Raw genomic sequence first — 22,949 nt, forward strand, 5'->3', positions numbered from 1 at the left:
TGGTCACTATGTCAATCCTTATGCTACTATCACGTGATTCTAATTACTACACCTCCGTAGCAACTTTTAAAGTAAAGAAGTACAAATCTTCCAACTTTGTTCTTTGTCAAAAATGATTGTGGTTATTCTCGGTCCCTGACACTTCCCTATGAATTTTAGGATGGATTTTTTCCATTTTGAAAAAACAAACACTAGAATTTTAATAGGGATTGCATCAAATCTGTAGACCAATTTGGGAAGTACTATCTTGACAATATTAAGTCTTCCAATTCACAAGCTCAGGATGACTTTACATTTATTTAGGTCTCCTTTAATTTCTTTTAAAAATGTTTTGTAATTTTCTGTGGATAAGTCTTATAACTGCTTGGTTAAATTTACTCCTAAATATTTTATTCTTATAGATGCTATTACAAATGGAATTATTTACTTATTAGCCCAAAGAGGTTTTTGTGGATTTTTTTTTAGGGTTTAACATATATAAAACCACATTATCTGCAGATAGAGATAATTTTCTTTTTCCTTTCCAATTAAAAAGCCTTTTCTTTGTCTTTCCAAACTGCTCTGACTAGAACTGCCAATACAAATGTTGAACATAAGTGGTAGAAATGGGGTATCCTTGTTTTGTTTCTGAACTTGGGGGGAAAGTTTTCAGTTATACAACACAGAGTATGATGTTAGCTGTAGATTAGGCACATACAGCCTTTATTATGTTGAGAAAGTACCCTTCTATTCATAGTTTATTGAATCTTTTTATCATGGAAAGGTTAGATTTCAGCAGATCAATTTTCTGAGCAAGTTAAGATGGTTGTGTGGAGGTTTTTCCATCTTCTGGTAATGTGGTGTATTACACTGATTGTGTATGATGAATTTCCCTTGCATTAATGGGATAAATTGCACTTGGCCATAGTATATAATCCTTTGATCATGTTGCCAATTTCTATTTGCTCTATTTCGTTGAGGATTTTTGCATCTATAGTCATAAAAGAAATAGGTCTTTTGCTGTCTTTCCTTTTAGTGCATTTGTCTGTCTTTGTCAAAATCAGGGTAATACTGTCCTCATAGAAGTTTCAAGTTTTATCTTCTTTTAAATATTTTGAAATAGTGTGAGGACAATTGGCATTAATTCTCTTTATTTTTTTTAGGGTTGCACCTGCAGCATGTGGAAATTCCAAGGCTAGGGGTCGAACTGAAGCTGCTGCTGCTGGCATATGCCACAGCCACAGCAATAGCAGATCTGAGCTGCATCTGCAATCTACAACACAGCTCACACCAATGCTGGATGCTTAACCCACTGAACAAGGCCAGGGATCAAACCTGCATCCTCACGGATATTAGTCATTTCATTACCACTGAACCACAATGGGAACTCCACAGATTTTAATTTTTCTTTACTTGTTAGACCAGATTGACCAGGGAAACCATCTGATTTCTGACTCACATTTATTGGGAGGATTTTTTTTATTACTGATTCAATACCCTTACTTATAACAAATCTAGTCATATTTTCTACTTATTCATGAGTCAGCTTTTGTAGGTTGTACATTTTTAGGAATTTATTTATTTCATCTAGGCTATTCAGTTTTTGGTGTACATAATTGGTCATGATACTGTTAAGTGGCTACGAATAAACCTACCTAAAGAGACAAAAAACCTGTACTCTGAAAACTGTAAGACACTGATGAAAGAAATCAAAGATGACACAAATAGAAAGATATACTGTGCTCTTAGATTGGAAGAATCAATATTGTCAAAATGACTATATTACCCAAGGCAATCTACAGATTCAATGCAATCCCTATCCCGTTACCAATGACATTCTTCACAGAACTATAACATAATATTTTAATATCTGTGTGGAGACAGAAGAGACTCCAAATAGTCAAAGTTATACTGAAGAAGAAAAATAGAACTGAAGGAATCAGGCTCCCTGTCAGACTATACTACAAAGCAACAGTCATCAAAAGAGTGTGGTGCTTGCACAAAACAGAAATACCAATCAGTGGAAATCAATAGAAAGATCAGATATAAACCCATGCACCAATGGCCAACTAATCTACGACAAAGAATATAAAAATGTAAAATGGAGAAAAAACAGTCTCTTCAATAAGTGGTGCTGAGGACAGCAACACGTTAAAGAATGAAATCAGAACATTGTCTAACATCATACACAAAAATAAACCCAACATTCATTAAGGATCTAAAGGTAAGGTCAGATACTATAAAATTCCTAGAGGAAAATATAGGCAGAACACCCTTTCACATAAATCATGGCTATATCTTATTTGATCCACCTCCTAGAATAATGAAAAAATAAATAAATAAATAAATGGGACCTTATTAAATGTAAATGCTTTTGCACGGCAAAGGAAACAGGAAAGAAAGAAAGAAAGAAAGAAAGAAAGAAAGAAAGAAAGAAAGAAAGAAAGGAAGGAAGGAAGGAAGGAAGGAAGGAAGGAAGGAAGGAAGGAAGGAAGGAAGGAAGGAAGGAAGGAAAGGAAAGGAAAGGAGAGAAAAGAAGGAAGGAAAGTAAAGAAAGAAGAAAACATCTCACAGGATGGGAGGAAACATTTGCAAACAAAGTAAGAGACATGAAAATAACCTCCAAAACACACAAACACCTCATGCAGCTCCATATTTATAAAACAAAAAAACAAATCAAAAAATGGGCAGATCTAAATAGACACTTCTCCAAAGAAAATAGATGATCAAAAAAAACCTGAAAAGATTTTTGATATCACAAATTATTAAAGAAATGAAAATCAAAATTATGATGATGTATCATCTTACACCAGCCAGAATGGCAATCATCAAAAAGTCTACAAACAATAAATACTGGAGAGGGTGCAGAGAAAAGGAAACACTCCTACATTACTGATGGGAATGTAAATTGGTATAACCACTACAGAAAACATTATGCAGCTTCCTCAAAAAACTAAAAATAAAACTACCACATGATCCAGCAATACCACTCCTGGGCACCTATCCAAAGAAAACCATAATTCAAAATGATACATGCACCCCAATGTTCACTGCAGCACTATTTACAATAGTCAAGACATGGAAGCAACCTAAATGTCCATCAACAGAGGAAAGGATAAAGATATGGTACCTATATACAATGGAATATGACTCAGTCGCGAAAAAAAACAATGAAATAGTGCCATTTGCAACAACATAGATGGACCTAGAGATTATCATACTGAATGAAATAAGTGAAAGACAAACATCATATGGTATCACTTCCATGTGAAATCTTAAAAAAGGATACAAGTGAATTTAATTGCAGACCAGAAACAGTCCCACAGACTCTGAAAACAAACTTATGGTTACCAAAGAGGACAGGTGTGAGGGAGGGATGGTTTGGGGTCCTGGGACTGTCATATACACAGTGTCATATATGGAATGGCTGGCCAACTGGGACCTGCGTATAGCACAGGGAATACCTAATATTCTGCAATAATCTATATGGGAAAAGAATCTGGAAGAGAATAGCTATGTGTACATGTATAACTGAATCATTTTGTTGCACAGAAATTATCACAACATTGTAAATCAACTAAAATTCAATTAAACTTTTTAAAATGAACAAAAAAGAATTCACAGATTTCAAAACCAATCTTATGGTTATCATAGGTGAACCTGTTGGGGGGAGGGAAAAATTGGGAGGGTGGGAATAATATATATACACTACTGTATAAAATAATTAACGAGAACCTACTACATAGCACAGGAAAATCTACTCAACAGTTTGTAATAACCTATATGGCAAAATAGAATGGATATATTTACATGTATGACTGATTCACTTTGCTGAACACCTGAAACTAATGCAACATTATAAGTCAACCATACTCCAATAAATTAAATTTTAAAAAAATATTAAGTTTTTCTCTCTATAAAGGTGGCAGTAATGTCTACTCTTAAATCTCTAATTTAGTAAGTTGAGTCTTCTTTTGTTCTCAGTCAAGTTAAAGGTTTGTCATTTTTGCTGGTATTTTCAAAGAAACTACTTTTGGTTTCATTGATTTTCTCTGTAATTTTTCTGTTTTCTAGTTCATTTATCACTGCTCTGATCATTATTTCTTTTCTTCTGTTAGTTTTGGGTTTAGTTTGCTCTTTCTCCGAGTTCCTTCACGTGTACAATTAAATTACTAAAATCAGATTTTTCTTCCTTTGTAAACACAAACTTTTTTTTTTCCTTCTTTTTCTTTTTAGGGTTACAGCTGCGGCATATGAAGTTCCAGGCTAGGGGTCGAATCAGTGCTGCAGCTGCCGGCCTACACCAGTCACATCAAGGCCAGATCCAAGCCACGTCTGCAACCTACACTGCAGCTCGTAGCAATGCCAGGTACTTTAACCCACTGAGCAATGCCAGGGATCGAAACTTCATCCTCATGGATACTAGTTGGGTTCTTATCCCACTGAGCCACAACAGCAAGTCCTGTAAGTATAAACTTCTACAGCCATAAATTTCCCTCTGAATACTATTTTAGTTGTATGCCATAATTTTTGGTATATTATTTCCTCATTTTCATTCAAGTTATTTTCCAACTCCTCTTGTGATTTTTTCAATGACCCATCGGTTGTACAAGAGCATGTTTTTTAACTTTCACCTCTTTGTGTATTTTCCAGTTTTTCTTATGTTACTGATTCCTAGATTCTTTTCATTATGGTCAAAAAAGATACTTGTCTCATTTCAATCTTTCCAAATTTATTAACAGTTGTTTTGTGGTTCAAAATACAGTCTCATCTTGAAAATGTTTCATGTGTATTCTTCTGTTGTTGAGTGTAGGATATTACATACGTCTGTTAGATATAATTGGTTTACAGTATTGTTCAAATCCTCTAGTCCCTAGTTGACCTTCTGGTTGTTCTCTCCATTAATTAAAGCAGGATATTAAAGTCTCCAACTATTAATGTACAACTGTCTTTTCCTCCCTCCAAGTCTGCACTTCTGCATCATATACTTAGGGGCTGTGTTGTTAGGTTCATTTATGTTTATAATTGCTATATATTCTTTTTGAATTCAAACTTATCAATATATAATAATATTTATTGTTTCCTGCAAACTTTTTCACTTAAAATTTTTTTTGATAATTAGATCTTCCTCAATTTATGATAGGCTTACATCCTGATAAACCTATTATAACTTAAAAATATCGTAAGTCAAAAATGTTTTAATACATTTAACTTGCTTAACATCAGGCTGAGCTTAACCTACCTTAAACATGCTCAGAACACTTATATCAGCCTAGAGTTGGGCAAAAAATTCTAACAAAAAGCCTATTTTATAATAAAGTCTTGAGTAACTTATGTAATTTTACTGAAAGTGAAAAACAGAATGAATGTATGGGTACAAAATGTTATAAGTGAATCAGCTGGTTACCCTCATGACTGCATGGCTGACTGGGAGCTGCAGCTAACTGCCACTTTCAAGCATGAGAGAGAATCAATCAACATATTGCTAGCCTGAGTAAAGATCAAAATTCAAAATCTGAAGTACAGTTTTTACTGAGTGCATATGGCTTTCATAAAAATCAAAAAAAAAAAAATAAGTCAACCATCCTAAGTTGGGGACCACCTGTATAGACACTGCAGCTCACTTTGGTTATTAGTATTTGAGTGAAGTATCTTTTTCCGTCCTTTTACTTGCAACCTCATTGTGTGTATATCTAAAATGAGTCTTTAAGACTTCATATGCATGGTTTATTTTTTTTAATCCATTCTGCCTCTCTGCCTTTTAATTAGAGATTTCAATTCATTTATACTTAGATAATAACTGATAAGGAAGGATTTATTTCTGCCATTTAGCTATTCATTTACTATATGTCTTATGTGTTTTTGTTGTTGTTCTTCAATCCATTACTGCATTTTTTTGCATTTAGTAAATTTTATGCAGTATATCATCTGATTCTCTTCCTAATACCTTCATGAGTATATGTGTTATTTTCTTAATGGTTACCATGGAAATTGTAATTAATACCCTAAACTTATAGCCTAATTTGAATATCACCAACTTAGTTTCAATAGTATATATCCTATTTCTGTGTATCTCTATCACTCCCAGTTGCTATGGTTATTATCATAGATTACACTTTTACACATTATGTGCCCATTAACAAAGATTTATAATTACCATTTTATATATCTGACTTTTAAATCATGCAGGAAAATATAAGGAGTTAGAAACCAAAAATACAAACATATCTACAGTTACTTCTACCCATGTCCCTTTTTTTCCTCATATGGCTTTCAGATACCATATAGTGTCTGTTTATTTCAGCAAAAAGACTCTTTTTACCATTTCTTGTAGGGCAGATCCACTAATGAACTTTCTCAGTTTTTGTTTATCTGAGAATATATTAATGTCACCTTTTTTTTTTTTTTTTTGTCTTTAGAGCCACACCTATGGCATATGGAGGTTCCCAGGCTAGGGGTCAAATCAGAGCTGTAGCCCCTAGCCTACATCACAGCCACACCAACGCCAGATCCAAGTTGAATCTGCGCCCTACACCAAAACTCATGGCAATGCTGGATCCTTAACCCACTGAGCAAGGCCAAGGATCGAACCTGAGTCCTCATGGATCCTAGTCAGATTCGTTTCCTCTGAGCCAGGAGGGGAACTCCTTCCATGGTTTCTGATAAGTTGTTAATCTTATTGAGGATCCTCTCTTTGCTATGAGTCACTTCTCTGTTGGTGCTTTTGAGATTCTCTCCTTGGCTCTGACTTTTGACAATTAGACTCTCATGTATCTTAATGTAGGTCTCTGTGAAATTTTCATGCTTGGAGTTGCTTAGAGTTTCTCTGATGTATAGATTCATGTCTTTCACTAAATTTGGGGAGTTTGGGCCACCATTCCTTATAATTTTCCTTCTGCCTTTCTTTTTCTTTCTAAGACTCCCATAACACAAATGTTCTACTTGATGGTATCCCACAGGTCCCTTAGACTCTGTTCACTTTTCTTCTTTCTTTTTTTCTTTCTGCTCTTCAGACATGATCATTTCATTTGTCCTATTCAGGTTCTCTAAGTCCTTCTTCTGCCTGCTCACATTTGATGCTAAATCACTCTACTAAATTCTTTATATAAATTATACTTTTCAGCTCCAGAATTACTACTTAGCTCCTTTTTATAACTTCTAGTTCTTTGATAGTCTCCTTTTCTTCGTGCATCATTTTCTTGAATTCCTGTAGTTCCCTGCCCACGCTTTCCATTAGCTCTTTGGGCATATTTAAGATAAGTGATTTAAAATCTTTACCAAGTCCAATGTCTGAGATTCCTCAAGAATGGTTACTATCAATTTTTTTTTCTTTGAGTAGAACATACTTTACTGTTTCTTTACATGCCTTGTAATTTCTGTTATTGTTGAAAACTGGAAAATCCAATATTATAGTGTATTATAATGTAGTAAAACTTGGGAAGTCAGATTTTCCTTCTTTGCCAGGGTTTGCTTTCTTTACTTATTGAAGTTTCAGCTTGTGCTCAGCCAACGTTACGACAAATATTTTCTTGAATGCCAAGAACTGTAAAACAAAAGAAAAATCAAAAACACTTCTCCTACTCTTTGCAGACTTGTTCTGTGCTTTAACATTTAGTCATGTCATTTACAACTCTGCCATGGCCTTCACTTTCTGCACTAACCCTAGAGAGCAGCCAGTGATGAAAGTTTAAGGTCTTCACAAGTTTTTTCTGAGCATGAGTCTTTCCCTGGACATGCACATGGCTTTCTAAATTACCCCATACACACTGGCACTTGTAATTGCCTTAACTCTCTTCCTGGCTTTTCCCCACAGGCCTTAGGTAGTCTATTCCATGACTCTGCCATAATCTTTTATCCCAAGTATCTACAGGTTTTTGCATCTGCCTTAATACCCACTAGTTTTCCACCCTGTATGCATTTATGAATTAGGTGAAACAGAGTGTCTTGCATCAGTCCTTTAAAAAGCTTCTATTCCAGGCAGGATAGAAGAGAAAAACACAATAATTTGTGAATAAAGTCTGCTCTGCTCCCTCTGGAACCAGGGACCTGGGTCCCACACTGTGAACATGGGCTGCTGCCTTCAATATTGTTGCCAAGCTGGGGAAAGTATGGGGATACAGACAAGTAAAAATATGTCAAAGTTTTCCCACCGTTTTTAATTGCCTTTTTCTTGCCCCAGCATTCACTTTGCTGTCAAGCCTTAACTGTTCTTCTGAGTTCTGGTAAAGCTGGTTTGAACAACTTCTTGTTTTTCAATGTTTCTGTGAAGGAATGGGATTTGACAGCTGTCTACTCTTCCATTTCGCTGATGTTACTCTAAATATTTATTTTTAAAGACTAGAAACTCATAATACAGCAAGACCAAAATTACTAATGTAGAGTTCCTGTTGTGACTCAGCTGTTAACTAATCCAACTAGTGTCCATGAGGAGACAGGTTCAATCCCTGGCCCATTCAGTGTGTTAAGGATCCAGCATTGCCATGAGCTGCAATGTAGGTAGCAGAGAGGGCTCGGATCTGGCATTGCTATGGCTGTGGAGAGGGCTGTCAGCTGCAGCTCCGATTGGACCCTAGCCTGGGAACTTTCATATACTGTGGGTGCAGCCTTAAAAAGAGAAAAAAAAAAAAAAACTACTAATGCAATATCTATTATTTTTCTACTATTTTAATCTGAGGAGATGCCAAGAGTGACCATTTCCAGGAATTTCTACAAAGATCCATGAATTGGATTGAGGTGTTAACTGCTGAAATCAAATACAAGCCATCACATAAAACATTAATGTAATGAATATAATTCCTTAGATTTATTTAAATACTTTGGCTACTATCTCCTCTCTGCTGCAAATGTTAGACGGTAGTAAAATACTAGAAAAACTGAAAAAGTCTATTATTCTTAATTAAATAGTTCTTTCCCCCCAAAAAAGTGATTGTAGTTTTATTATATATATATAATATATATATATAATATATATATATATAGAAATATGTTCCATGGTAAATTTAAAGTTATTTTTATGAAAATAAAAATAACAGGATTTCAAAGTGCTATTTCACAAAGAACAGTGTTTATCAAAAATGGCCTATTAAGTATTTCACCTTAAATCTGAGAAACATGATGAGGTAGAATCTGATACTTAATATATTAAATTTTAGATCCATTAGACCTCCAGACTGAAATGCTTTACATAATTGCTTTAATAAGCAGAATTCAAAAAATACATTCATAGGGTATTTGATCAAGTCAATCAAAATTATAGTAGTTATGATGGAAATATATTTTAAAGATATCATCAATAAAATACATGTATACCATTTTAAAATATTGTCAGTGTTACTATCAGAAGAGGGGAAAAAACCCAAAATCTTTCAACCTGATCTGTAAAGTCAACATTTCAATCAATTGCTATGCTTATGAGTAAAAAAGAAAAAAATTCAGGAAAATTCATCATTTTATGAAAGCTCCATCCTAGACCTTTTGAAACTTTTACATTTTCAAATTGTTAATTGACTAAAATTGTAATATACTCCACGGCAGAGCTTATCAAGCACCACTGGGTTATAAGATTAACTTACTGAGTGGGTCAAGATCAACATTTATTTAATCATAGTATAGAACAGAAAATATCAATTGCACTGTTCATAAGCCTATGTATTGCTTCATGAAACTTTTACTTCCATCTTATGTGTACATGAAAGCCATTCTCTTTCTACTATAACCACAGAACTACTCCCTCAGATGGAAGAGGCTAAACTAGAACACACTCTGTTAACAGCAAAATCTTAAGCATAGCAAAGGATTAATCTCTGCACTTCACTGAAGTTCATACGCAAATACTTGAAATCTATGGATGAAAAAGATTTAGGTTATTTTTACTATTTGTATCAGATCATTACCTCATATATAACTAATTCACAATTCAGAAACCATAAAAATTTGGAGCAAACATCTAACCTAACATAATTAAAGAGTTCCAAAATACCTCACATTCTAGGGGACATTTACATAGTCTCACAGCTGTAAATATAAGATAAATTCATAATACTTAACTGGCATGTCTTGTTCATTAAAGGACTTTCTAGGTTCGCTCTACATCAACCATAAATATGACCTTATTCTTACTAGGAACTCCCCTGGCACTCTGCTCAACTGATACTTATTTGTGTTACATCAGAATTAAACATATAACAAATTTAATCCATTTCTTTTTTGCTGTTTTTAATGTTTAAGAAACACACCTGCGGCATATGGAAGTTCCCAGGCTCAGGGTCAAATCAGAACTGCGGCTGCTGTCCTATACCACAGCCACAACACACAGCCACATGAGATCCAAGCCACATCTGCAGCCTATGCTGTAGCTTGCATCAAAACTGGATTCTTGGAGTTCCCGTCGTGGCGCAGTGGTTAATGAATCCGACTAGGAACCATGAGGTTGCGGGTTCAGTCCCTGCCCTTACTCAGTGGGTTAACGATCCGGCGTGGCCGTGAGCTGTGGTGTAAGTTGCAGACGCGCTGCTGTGGCTCTGCCGTAGGCCGGTGGCTCCAGCTCTGATTCGACCCCTAGCCTGGGAACCTCCATATGCCACGGGAGCGGCCCAAAGAAATAGCAAAGACAAAAAAAAAGAAAAAACTGGATCCTTAACTTACTGAGCAAGACCAGGAATCGAGCGCACATCCTCATGGACACCATGTCAGGTTCTTAACCCACTGAGCCAAAGAGGGAACTCCAAATCCATTTCTTAATAAACATTTTTTAAATAGTTCATTGTGAAGTACAATTTGCTGACAAATTTCAATAACAAAAAAATTAGGCCATGTCTATAAATTTTTTTATAATTTACTTTAAAGATTAATTTGTTTTAATAGATTTAAGAACTTCATAAGATGCTTTGCTAGTGAATAATCTAGCATACAGCAAAAACAGATAGGACAAATATCTCAAGTAAGACTGTTATTGCAAAAGTAGCCTTTACAGATAAAATAGGCTTCCTTATAAATTCTAGCAGCATTATTAATACATATATTGGATTTATACACTCAGTACTATTTAGGATAGAGTCTTTCCAAATTTCTTCTAACACTGAGCCAATTTCAATTAATTCATATGTAATATTTAAATTTAGGGATCTGATTTAAACATTTATTTATTCTTTACTTCTGATTTCATCTCAGATCAGATTTAAATCTAGGACTCTATTAATACTCTGCTTTTACTGTGAAGTATTAGGACTATATCCCAATTCTAAATTTAAAAAATAAATCTGACAAAATTATTGAATGGAATTATGAATTAATTCTTCTTTTAAACAAATGTTTGCCAAGGATACTGTGGATAGTGATAAATGTGCAAAGTCTCTGCCCTCTTGGAGCAGGCTCCTTTATTTGAAGTCTGAAGAGTATCATCTATTGGCATGGAAAAGCGAAAAGAGAGTAGGGCTTTGAAGAATCCAGGCTTCAAATCCTAGGTCCACCATCTGCTAAACATGAGGCAAGTTTGTTAATCTCTCTAAACCTTAATCTCTTCCTTTACAAATGAGTTTAATACTACCTATTTCACGAAGTTAGTTCAAGGGTTAAATACAAAAATATAAAACATGTCTGGTACAATAGTAGAAACATTACTAAATATTTAGAACATTCAAAAGTCAGGAACTGGTGGGAGTTCTCATTATGGCTCAGTGGAAATGAATCTGGCTAGCATCCATGAGGACACAGGTTCGATCCCTGGCCTCGCTCAGTGGGTTAAGGATTCGGCATTGCCATGAGCTGTGGTGTAGGTCACAGACTCGGCCCGGATTTGGTGTTGCTGTGGCATGGGCTGGCAGCTGTAGGTCCGATTAGACCTCAAGCCTGGGAACCTCCATATGCCACAGGTGCGGCCCTAAAAAGACAAAAAAAAAACTAGGGACTGGCACATAGAACCCATTCAGTATCCGCTCTGAGACAAGAAACCTTAAACACCACTTCCAAAGAAAGTGAATCAAAGAGAAAATGCATGATACTATATTTAATACAAGTGCTGTGCCAAATATATGTAATTACCACCTTTTTCTTCATTTCATACTCCTTAACTTGAACTTCCATTTATGCCTTAAAAAAGATATTTTAAAACATGTAAGCATATCATCTAGTAACATAAAAGGGGAACTAAAAGTTAATTTTTAAAACTTCATGATGGAGTTCTGCTATGGCACAACAGGATTGGTGGTATCTCTGCAGTGCCAGGAAGCAGGTTCAACCCCCAGCCCTCTGCAGCAGGTTAAAGGATCTGGTGTTGCCACTGCTGCAAAGTAGTTGCAACCTCAGTTCGGATTTGATTCCTGGCCCAGGAACTCTAAATGCCATGAGGTAGCGCAAAAATACAAACAAACAAAAAACCCTCACGCTGACACAAACTGCATATTATTGTTACCTAAAGCAAAATCTGGTACAAAATTTAAGTAACAAAAGAATAAATTAATAGAATGGCAGGTCAAAGAAGTTCAGACACAACTACAAAATACAAAAAAGTTAATTTTGTTTTAAATAGCCATGTGGTACCCTAGTTCACTAACCCAAACATTCCTCAATACATAAAAATGTAAAGCATGTATTACTTTAGTCTCTGAGTATCACTTTTAACATAACAACATTTCAAGATGTTGCTACAAGAAAACATGTTAACACAAGTAAAACCATTTTGTAGATGCTAAAATTTACCTGTTTGAGTCCTTCGTCAGTAAGTTTGTCCTGGTTGCCTACATGAACTTTCTGAAGTAAAGGACAGTGAGAGGCAACCGCAATAATAGAGGTGTCAGAAAGCTGCTTACACCTGTAGGCTGTATACCTAAGTAGTCCAGGACATTTAAATGCTAGAACACATACGCCAGTATCAGACATACTGCGACAATCAGAAATGTTGATTTCAATTATATTTTGACTTCTTGATGCAATTTTTTCCAATAATTCATCAGTGACCTATGAGAGGGGAGGAAAAAAAGACAATAAATTTAAACCTTTGCTAAAATAGTAGAAACTTTCTACCCATTTATTAAATTTTCCCCAATAAATAATAATTAGATTACAGCATAAAAATTACAATCAATAGAAAACCTTCTTACTTAGATATTAAAGCATAGTAAGAACTGTGGTATAATAAAAAAGATATTTGGTCTTTGCCTCCAGTTCCTGGAAGAGAGCTCCTAAAGCCCTCGGAATTTCCTGAGTGATAGGAATGTCTTTTGTTATTGTTAACAAGCCCATTTTGACTATTCCTAAGTTTATACTAATGAAATGACTAAAGTAGGGGCCCCTGGACAGCTTCAGGATGGGGGCTGGTCAACAGAAAGACCAAACACGATGTGATTAGAGGGTGGAAACTTTAACCTCCATCTTATGGCTTCCTGTGAGGGGGGAGGAGAGCTGGAACCTGGGTAATAAAAACTCTTAAACAATGAGATGTGAAAGGCTTCTGGGTTGGTAAATAAATCAAAGTGCTTGGAGGGTGATATGCCCGGAGAGGATTTAGAAACTCCATACTCTCTTTCCCCATACCTTGCCCTATGCATCTTCTCCATTTGGCTGGTCCTGAGTTATAACCTTTATAATAAGCCAGTAAAGACAAGTATTTTCCTGAGTCCTGATCAATCTAGCAAATTATCAAACCTGAGGAGGGGGTTGGAGGAACTCTCAAATTTACAGCTGGTCAGTCAAGAGTACAGGTGGCTCTTGGGACTTGAGACTAGCATTAAAAGAGGGGACAGTCTTCTGGGACTGAGCAATTAACCTCTGAGGTCTGTACTAACTCCAGGAGTTAAGTGTCAGGATTGAACTGAATTGTTGGACACCTGGTTGGCATTGGAGAATTTGTTGTTAGAATGGAAAAAACACACATCTGGTGTCAGAAAACACCAAGAGATAATATACGTGTTTCATTAAAAGCCTAAAAAATCCATCCTTGTTAGGAAAACTTACTTTAATGAAACCTTCAAATTCACTAAAAACTCCCCACAAACAAAACTGTATTGAGATTTTGAGTTGGTTCTGTTCTTAACCGAACAAAGAGTATATATCAGTCTTACGATGTATGAATCTTGACTTTTCACACTTAATATTAGATGATACCGACCAGGGAGTATAAATTTCAATTATTTTACTACTTCTATCCAAATACATCACATATAACTAAATCCACAACTTAGAAAATATATCATTTGGCTATCAGCGCACCGAAGACTATATGCAAAAGTCACATCAAGAGCTTTTCTCAAAAGACTCAAAGCTAAATATATAGGTAAGCCTTAAAATTCATCTGGTGAAAAACTCAGCTATCTCAAGTTTTTAAACAATTTTTAAAAACACATTCCCTGACCAATCATATTTCAAAAAAAAAAAAAACAAACAGTTAACATTATTTAAGTCTTCTGAGTAATATGAATGGTGAGAGGAAGCACATATGATGCAATTTACAAAGTAAGAAAGATCTGGAGTTTTGAGGGGTACTAGGAGTAAAAGCCAAGTTCAAACTTCCTTTATTTGTTTGTTGGAAAGAACATATCTTTTTTTTCTTTTTTCATCTTCAGACCTAACTACCAGCAGAGAAGAAAAGCTATTCTTAGTCTGAGTTTGTAACAAATAGCTCAGATATCCAAGACGAATGAAGTAAAGGGCCAATGGACTGCTTCACATTACCTCTCTCCACTCTACCAGCCACAACTAACTAAATATTCATCATTCCCTCTGGACACAAATTTCATGAACCCAGGCAGGTAATGACATTGTTTTAACCTCTTACCAAGGAGGCAGAAAAACAAAAAGAAAACTTACACACAAATGCGCAAGACTTGCTTATTTTGTTTAAAGTATATGTGTTATAAACACACACATATACCACTGGTGATGTGACAGAGCTAACTTATACCAAATCCCAAGAGTCTTTAATGTGAACCACCTTCCACATCAGTGATATCACTATATTCAAGGACAGCTGTATCTCCATCTCGACCCTAGCCTGGAACTTCCTTATGCCACAAGTGCAGCCCTAAAATGCAACAAAAAGAAAGAAAGAAAACAAAAGGAAAAGAAAGTAAGTTATCTTTTTTCACTTTGCTTCCATTTCTACATATAAAATAATACTATAAGAGGAGGTCACGCTGTGGATCAGCATTAATAAACCCAACTAATACCCATGAGGACGCGGGTTTGATCCCTAGTCCGGCTCAGTGGGTTAAGGATTCAACGTTGTCAAGAGCTGTGGTGTAGGTTGACACGCGGCTTGGATCTGGCATTGCTGTGGCTGTGGTGTAGGCCGGCAGCTGCAGCTTTGATTCGACCCCTAGCCTGGGAACTTTCATATGCCTGTAACCCTAAAAAGACAAAAAAACAAAAGAGTATAATAACAATTATTATATATTAATAGGGATAATCAACTCATAAGGTTGCTGATCAAATGAATATATATAAGGCTCACACGTGTATGTACATGGCACATCAGCAGTACTACACAAATGTTTGCCATCATTTTCTACTATTAAACTACCATCCATAAAATGACCCTCCAAGGAGGGGAAAGTTTAATAACTTTTCAAAAAAGATAGCCAAAGAAAGGTGGGAGAGAAACAAAGAGGATGAACGCAGAGGATTAAAAAGTAACCCAAACTAAAAAATACCTTCTTCGCCACAGGAACCTAGCTTCACCGTAAATTTGAAAAAATATATATATATTATTACTAAAGTACAGAATTATATAGTCATTTGAACTATTTTGGAAAAGTAAAGCGAAAGAAGCGATTTCTGAAGAGGAAAAAGGTACTTTTGGGGTAGGTCAAAACAAAGTGAGTGTTTCTTCAGAATTAGATTCCATACCTGCTGACGACTACTAAGATCCAGCTGCTTCCAAAACTGGAAATCTAAACAAAGGTCACGCCAGTACTTGCACACCAATGATGCAGAAAGGCAACGCTCATCCAGGGATAAATTGGAAAATATCTGTGTATAAAAAAAGAACCATATAATATGTGCTAGGCATTTTAAAAGCACATTACAATGTTTTTATTAGTTAGAAAAAAATTAACTTTTTAAAACAGAAAACCATCTTAAGTACAAGTGGCCATCATTGTTATGGACTGTCCTAAAGAGGAAGTATGTTACAGAGGAGCTAAGAACAAAACTAAGAGGGAAAAAAAAAAATCAAACAAACACTCACATAACTAAAATCATGGATAAAAAGAGACATTATTACCAAACTTACAAAAATAGAAAGATTTAAAAGAGAGTACTATAAACAATAGTATGACAACAAATAAGATAACCTAGATGAAAAAGACAAACTTCCAGAAATATACAAAAAAACCTGAACAGGAAAAAATAGAAAATTTGAATAGACCCTTAACAAGTAAAAATACTGAATCAGCAATCTAAAAGCTTCCAACAAAGGCCAAGGACCAAATAGCCTCAATAGCGATATGATTAAAGAAGAACAAATATAAATCCTTCTTAAATTTTTTCCAAAGTTGCAGCAGAAGGGAAACTCTTGCTAACATATTCTATGAGGTTAGTGTTACCCTGATACCAAAGCCAAAGACACCCCCCCCAAAAAAAAAAAAAAACTGTAGACTAAAGTCCCTTAAGAATTTAGATGCAAAAACCTTAACAAAATACATTTGACCCTTGAACAATACAGAGGTTAGGGGTCCTGACGCTTAATAGAGTCAAAAAACCAAGTATAACTTATAGTTTACCCTCCCGATATACAGTTCCTCACCCACAGACTCAACCAACCAAGGACTGCATATTATTTTAATATTTACTATTTAAAAAAATCTGCATGTAAGAAGACCTGCACAGTTCAAATCCATGTTGTTCAAGGGTCAAGAGTATTAGTAAACTGCATCTAGCAGCATATTAAAAGGATCTTAAGCCATGCCAAGTGGGATTTATTCCAGGAATGCAAAACTGTTCAACATACAAAAAAAAAAAAAAAACCAACCATTGAACATACATTAATAGTGAAGATTTTTTTAAAAACTTACCATCCCAATTAATGCAGAAAAAGCATTTGACAGAAGCCAATACTCTTTCTTGATTAAAAAAAAAAAAAATACTCAGAAACTAGGAAAAATAAAAGGAAACTTCCTTAAGGTGATAGATTGCCTGTATAAAAATCCCACAGATACCACCACACTTAATGGTAAAAGACTAAAAGTCTTCCTCTGAGATGAGGAACAAGACAAAGACTTTTATCTCCACTTCTATGCAACTCTGTACTAGAGATTCCAGCCTGGGCAATTATTCAAGAAAAGAAATAAAAGGCATCCAGACTGGATAGGAAGAATCAAAATGTTGTAGTCACAGATATCATGATCTTATATACAGAAAATGTAGAGTTAAGTATTTCTAAATACTAAAAATGAACAATTCAGAAATAAGAAAGCACTTCTATTTGCAACAGCATCAAAAATGCTTTTTTTATAGTTTACATTTCTTTCTATTGAAATTTCCCATTTGTTGGGTCAATGTTACCATATTCTCCTATAATTTGAATAATGTTTCCTTCCATTCTTTTAACATGTTTATAATAGCAGTTTGAGGTTTTTATCTGCTAAGTCTAATACCTGTGCCTGTCCAGTTTCGATTAACTGCTTTCTTTTCTCTCAGGATAGGTCACATTTTTTTTCTCTTTACAAGTCTCTAATTTTTCATTCAAAACTAGACAGTTTAGATAACATATTGTGGCAACTCTGGAATCTGATTTACTTTTCATAAATTTTTATTCAACTTCAATCCCTGGCCTTAAACAGGAGGATCTGAGTCCCCTGCAGTTTGGATGTCTCTGTTCAAGTTTTAATTCTTTTTTTTTGGGGGGGGGGCACTTTTTTAGTGCCACACCTGCAGCACATGGAAGTTCCCAGGCTAGGAGCTGAATTGAAGCTACAGCTGCCAGCCTATGCCACAGCCACAGCAACACAGGATCCAAGCCACATCTGCAACCTTACACCACAGCTCACAGCAATGCTGGACTCCTGACCCACTGAGCGAGGCCAGGGATTGAACTGTATCCTCATGATGCTAGTCAGTTTCATTTCTGCTGCACCACAACGGGAACTCCAAGTTTAACTCTTTTTTTTTTTTTTTGCTTTTTTTTGTCGGGGGTCTGTACTCACGGCATATGGAGGTTCTCAGGCTAGGGGCTGAATCGGAGCTATAGCTGCCAGCCTACACCACAGCCACAGCAATGCAGGATCCGAGCCACGTCTGCGACCTACACACAGCTCATGGCAACACTGGATCCTTAACCCACTGAGAAAGGCCAAGGATCAAACCTGCAACCTCATGGTTCCTAGTCAGACTCATTTTCACTGCCCCATGACAGTAACTCCCCAAGTTTAACTCTTCATCACCTATTTTTAGCCTAGCTTCCTATGGAGGTCAACCTGTTTCTAAGTTGCCTAGTTTTCAGCTAGTTATTTGGGCAAAGATATGCTCAAACACCTCCAGCCTGCTCTTTAATCTGTATCTGGGATGGGAAGAGCAATTCAAAGTTTAGCCAGTTCTCAATTCTGCTTTGGCCCTTGCTTTCTACTAGATACTCTCAGTTTTCCCTGCACATGTGCATGGTTTCACATTAAGCCAAAAATACATGAAGACCTTATTATTCTTTTATGTTCCCTCATTTCCCAAGTTGACCTGTTAAATTCCTGGCTCGTCTCCTATTCATCCCAGCACGATAACATGAGATCGGCAAATAGGTGGGTTTTCACCACTTTTTTCCTACCAAGTTCATCACTTTTAGTTTGACAAATACAGGTAGTTACTCACTGCCCCAAATGGAATTACCTTCTTAAGACACCAAAGCTGCTGGTTTCCCAAACTCCTGATTCTTGCAAAAGGTACTGGGGGCACAGTAAGGGCCACATGCAAGACTGATGTATGATGTAGACTTCTATCTAGCAGCTTTCCTAAGAATAATGCATCTCAATTTGCTGTCTACCTATGGTCAACTTCCAAAGCCCAAATAGTTTTGGGCAATTCTGCCCAGTTATCTATATCGAGAGAATATATATACTGAATATATATGTATATAACTGGGCAAAATATGCATATAGTGGAAAGGACTCACCAAACTCCTGCAGCCCAAGTTGCAAGTGCCTCTCTTATGGACATTTTTATGCTCATCCTCCTCATTTTATAGAGGAGAAACAAAAGATTCATGGAGACTAGGTCATTTATTTAAGGTTGAAGGACTACATGGTTTTAAAGGGCTAATTTGTCCCTAAACTGACACAAGATACGTGGAATATAGAAACACCGTGTTTAAAATGTGTCTGACTTTGGACAGTACCTCCTTCAAACCTTAGCTTTTTACCAAAAAGTGAGATGATTGTTATAATTAACAGATATTTGACTGAATCTAGGTGTACCCAGATGTGTCTTATTCAGGTGAAGGGAAATTTAATAAGTGGGTCAAAAGACAATGAAACCAGACCAGCAAAGTTAGATAAAAGTGAAAAAGCGAAATACTAAGCTGAAATATCAATGCATATTTAATAGATCTTTGCATATGGTTTGTGGCAGTCAACCTACAAAATGGTCCTCAATTACCCTATCTCCTGATATTTACACCCGTGTTATCCTCTCCTCTTGAGTGTAAGATGGATTTACTGAATGCATCATTTCTAATGAACAGATTATGGTAGAAGAGACAGCATGTTACTTCTGGGATTGGGGTAAAAACACTGTGGCCTTCCTTTTGGCCGTTCCTGGCTCTGTTGCTCTACCAGAAGTAGGCTGCCATATTGTGCCTAGCCTCACGGAGAAGTCCACATGGGATGGCAAGGAGCTTCAGCATCTAGCCAGGAGCCAGTGAGGACCTAAAGCCTGCCCACAAACACATGAGTAAGCTTGGGTGAAAATTTTCAAGTCCCAACAAATACCTTGATTATAGTCTCATAAGAGACCTTGGATCAGAGGGACCTAGCTAAGTCACAAAGGGATTCCTAACTTATGGAAAATATGATATAATAGGAGTTCCCATCATGGCTCAGTAGAAACAAATCTGACTAGAATCCGTGAGGACGCAGGTTTGATTCCTGGTCTCGCTCAGTGGGTTAAGGATCTGGCATTGCTATGAGCTGTGGTGTAGGTCACAGACGTGGCTCAGATCCCACACTGCTATGGCTGTGATGTAGGCTACTGGTTACAGCTCCAATTCCACCCCTAGCCTAGGAACCTCCATATGCCACAGGTGTGGCCCCAAAAAGATAAAAAAAGAAAAAGAAAAAAGAAAATATGAGGTAATAAGTTTTTGTGGCTTTAAACTGTATAATTTGTTAAACAGAAATAAATATCTAACACATGTTTAAATATTCCCGCTTTTGTCATTAAAATGCTATCGTGCCCATATCCTAACTCCCCAGAAAATAACCACTCTGCCCCATGCTATTTTCTTAATTCATTTAACAAACATCTATGCACATGTACCTAGGCTTCTGGAGAAGACAGACTAAGGCATGAGATTTGTTCACTGGCTTTAAGATTATATAGTGAAAGGCATTTCTGAATTATCTCTGGATAATTTGGGATTCAAGAGAAAGAGCATTTCAAAGGTTTCTTTGAAGAAAGAAAACTTGGGTCTGTAAAGGACTGGCCTGGAACAACACTTCTATTTAATAAAGAGAAAAAAAAATGATACTGAAAAAAAGTGAGCTGGCACTTGCATCAAGCTATGAAACTGCTTACTTTAACAGAGATCTGTTAGCAATGGTTTGAACCTGACAGTAGTTCAAGCCAAGTAGGTACTCGAAGGCTGTAGAAGATCCAGACGCCTATCATTTTATATCTTGTTGCTCTTTCATCAGTGCCCTAATTTATAGGGTTGACATACTGTTTTAATCCAGGTGGTCTAGCCCTGGAAAAGGTAAGAGGAAGCAAGGAATAAGCAGCTACCTTTTATAGTATGACTTGCAAGTTGTATACACTGTTTCCACTCACATCGTATTACCTAATATTTAATCACACAACCACCCCTGTCTATGAGAGAGGCTAAGAAATAGTTTCTAGTTAGGTGGTCATATGCCTAGCTAGAACACAGTGGGTCCTGCTACTAAAAAGAATATAAGGGGAATGGATATTGGAAAATAGCAATGACTTCTAGTCAAGACTTGGGTTGCAAACAAGCCTAATATTCTTGATCTTTAGAGGCACGTATGGACAATAAGACTACACTATTAATTACCAGAAAAGGCACAAATTACATTAATAATATAATCTGAACTAAACAGAACCAGACTGTTATTTCTAAGTGGTGAAAGATTTTATCTTTTTGTTCTTTTTTCTTCCTTCCTTTCTTTTAGAGCTGCACCTGCCACATATGGAAGTTCCCAGGCTAGGGGTGGAATCAGAGTTATAGCAGCTGGCCTACACCACAACCACAGCAGTGTAGAATCCGAATCGAAACTGTGACCTACAGCACAGCTTGCAGCAATGCCGGATCTTTAAACCACTGAGCAAGGCCAGGGGTTGAACTTGAATCCTCATGGATACTAGTCAGGTTCGCTTCCATGGAGCCACAACGGAAGGAACTCCAAAAGATTCTATTTTGACAAGAGCACTGATGTAAGGTTTCAGAAGATACATCAGACAAAAAAGCTTCCAGAGAACACACTGTTGGTCATAGACATCCCATGGAATTTTATATTATATATATTACTTAAAAACTGGAGTTCCTGATGTGGCTCAGCAATGATGAAGAATATCCTTGAGGACACAGGTTCAATCCCTGGCCTCGCTCATGATCCAGCATTGCCATGAGCTGTGGTGTAGATCACAGATATGGCTCGGATCTGGTGTTGCTGTGGCATAGGCCAGCAGCTATAGCTCCAAATGAATCCCTAGCCTGGGAATTTTGATATGCCACTAGTGCAGCCCTAAAAATAAAAAAATAAATAATAAAAAAAAAATCAACCATACCAACACCTACATTTGGCCAACTCATTTCTTGATGGAAAGATCTTCTCTGCTATCAGGTATCACCAGTAAAAGGAGTTAAGGTTTGTGAGAACCCAGGTTTTATGCAATTTATAGAAATAAGTGAAAAGAAGTAAAACCTGAGACTATTTTATACTGACCATCTCATCTATAATTTAAAATTTTCTCTCACAATTATCAAAACTTAAAGCACAACTAACTAATAAAATCCCAACTATTACCACCAAGTGTTAGTCTATAGAAAAGTCGGAAGTTTATATACATTTTATTCTAAAGCTAGTCACAGAATTCAAGAAAACAGAAGATTCTTTTAAGTATTTTAGGAGGAGATATATGAAATGATTTGTCCCTTTTACATATCTCCATTATTCTCTGAGCACCTCCTTGTGTTCTGGTACAAAATATTCTACGCTTATCTTGTGCTTTCCTTGTCCCATCCCTGGAGTAAGTCATTTCTCCAGGTAACACTGGTTCTGCTTAGTGGAGAACGGTATGGAGAAGCTAAGATCTGAATACTAAGTAAAGTAGCTGTTATCAGGTACTATTGCTGCTCAAAGACCCTTTAGAGGGCAGAGTGAGACAACCAAGCCTGCATCATTGTGCCAGCTTCTTCCTCCACATAGATGACGTTACCTCATCACTTGGATTCCAAATTGGCCAAGACGTGGGCAAGATTCTTTACTTTTAACTGAAGTATAGATGATTTACAATATTAGTTTCAAGTATATAATATAGTGATACAATGTTTATAGATTATACTCCATTAAAGTCATTACAAAATAATAGCTATATTTCTCTGTACTGGACAATATATACTTGTTGCTTCAAGATTCTGGATAAGCACAAAATAGGATATTTAAGCAAGGGTAAGCAATTCTTGAAGAAACTGTTATTTTAATATCAAGCACCTCCACATCTGCCTTCACATATCTTCCCTTACATTCCCTATCATTTATACAACCTGGTATCCCAAGTTGGTAAAGAAGAGCTCAAGGTTACCCTCCTTGACA

The 22,949-nt window shown here is 36.2% G+C and overlaps 1 protein-coding gene across 1 annotated transcript in view; it reads right to left on the reverse strand.

The window, feature by feature from the left end:
* FBXL17 (F-box and leucine rich repeat protein 17) overlaps nucleotides 1–22,949 on the reverse strand; it is a 494,183-nt gene that overhangs the window by 463,985 nt on the left and 7,249 nt on the right. Inside the window, exons 2-3 of the mRNA XM_047778392.1 lie at nucleotides 15,820–15,942; nucleotides 12,676–12,933 (exon numbers count right to left, since the gene is read on the reverse strand). Coding sequence (XP_047634348.1) covers nucleotides 12,676–12,933; nucleotides 15,820–15,942 — 381 coding nt within the window. The remainder of the gene's footprint in view (nucleotides 1–12,675; nucleotides 12,934–15,819; nucleotides 15,943–22,949) is intronic.

The sequence above is a fragment of the Phacochoerus africanus genome, chromosome 4 (assembly GCF_016906955.1).
Source record: "Phacochoerus africanus isolate WHEZ1 chromosome 4, ROS_Pafr_v1, whole genome shotgun sequence".
NCBI lineage: Eukaryota > Metazoa > Chordata > Mammalia > Artiodactyla > Suidae > Phacochoerus > Phacochoerus africanus.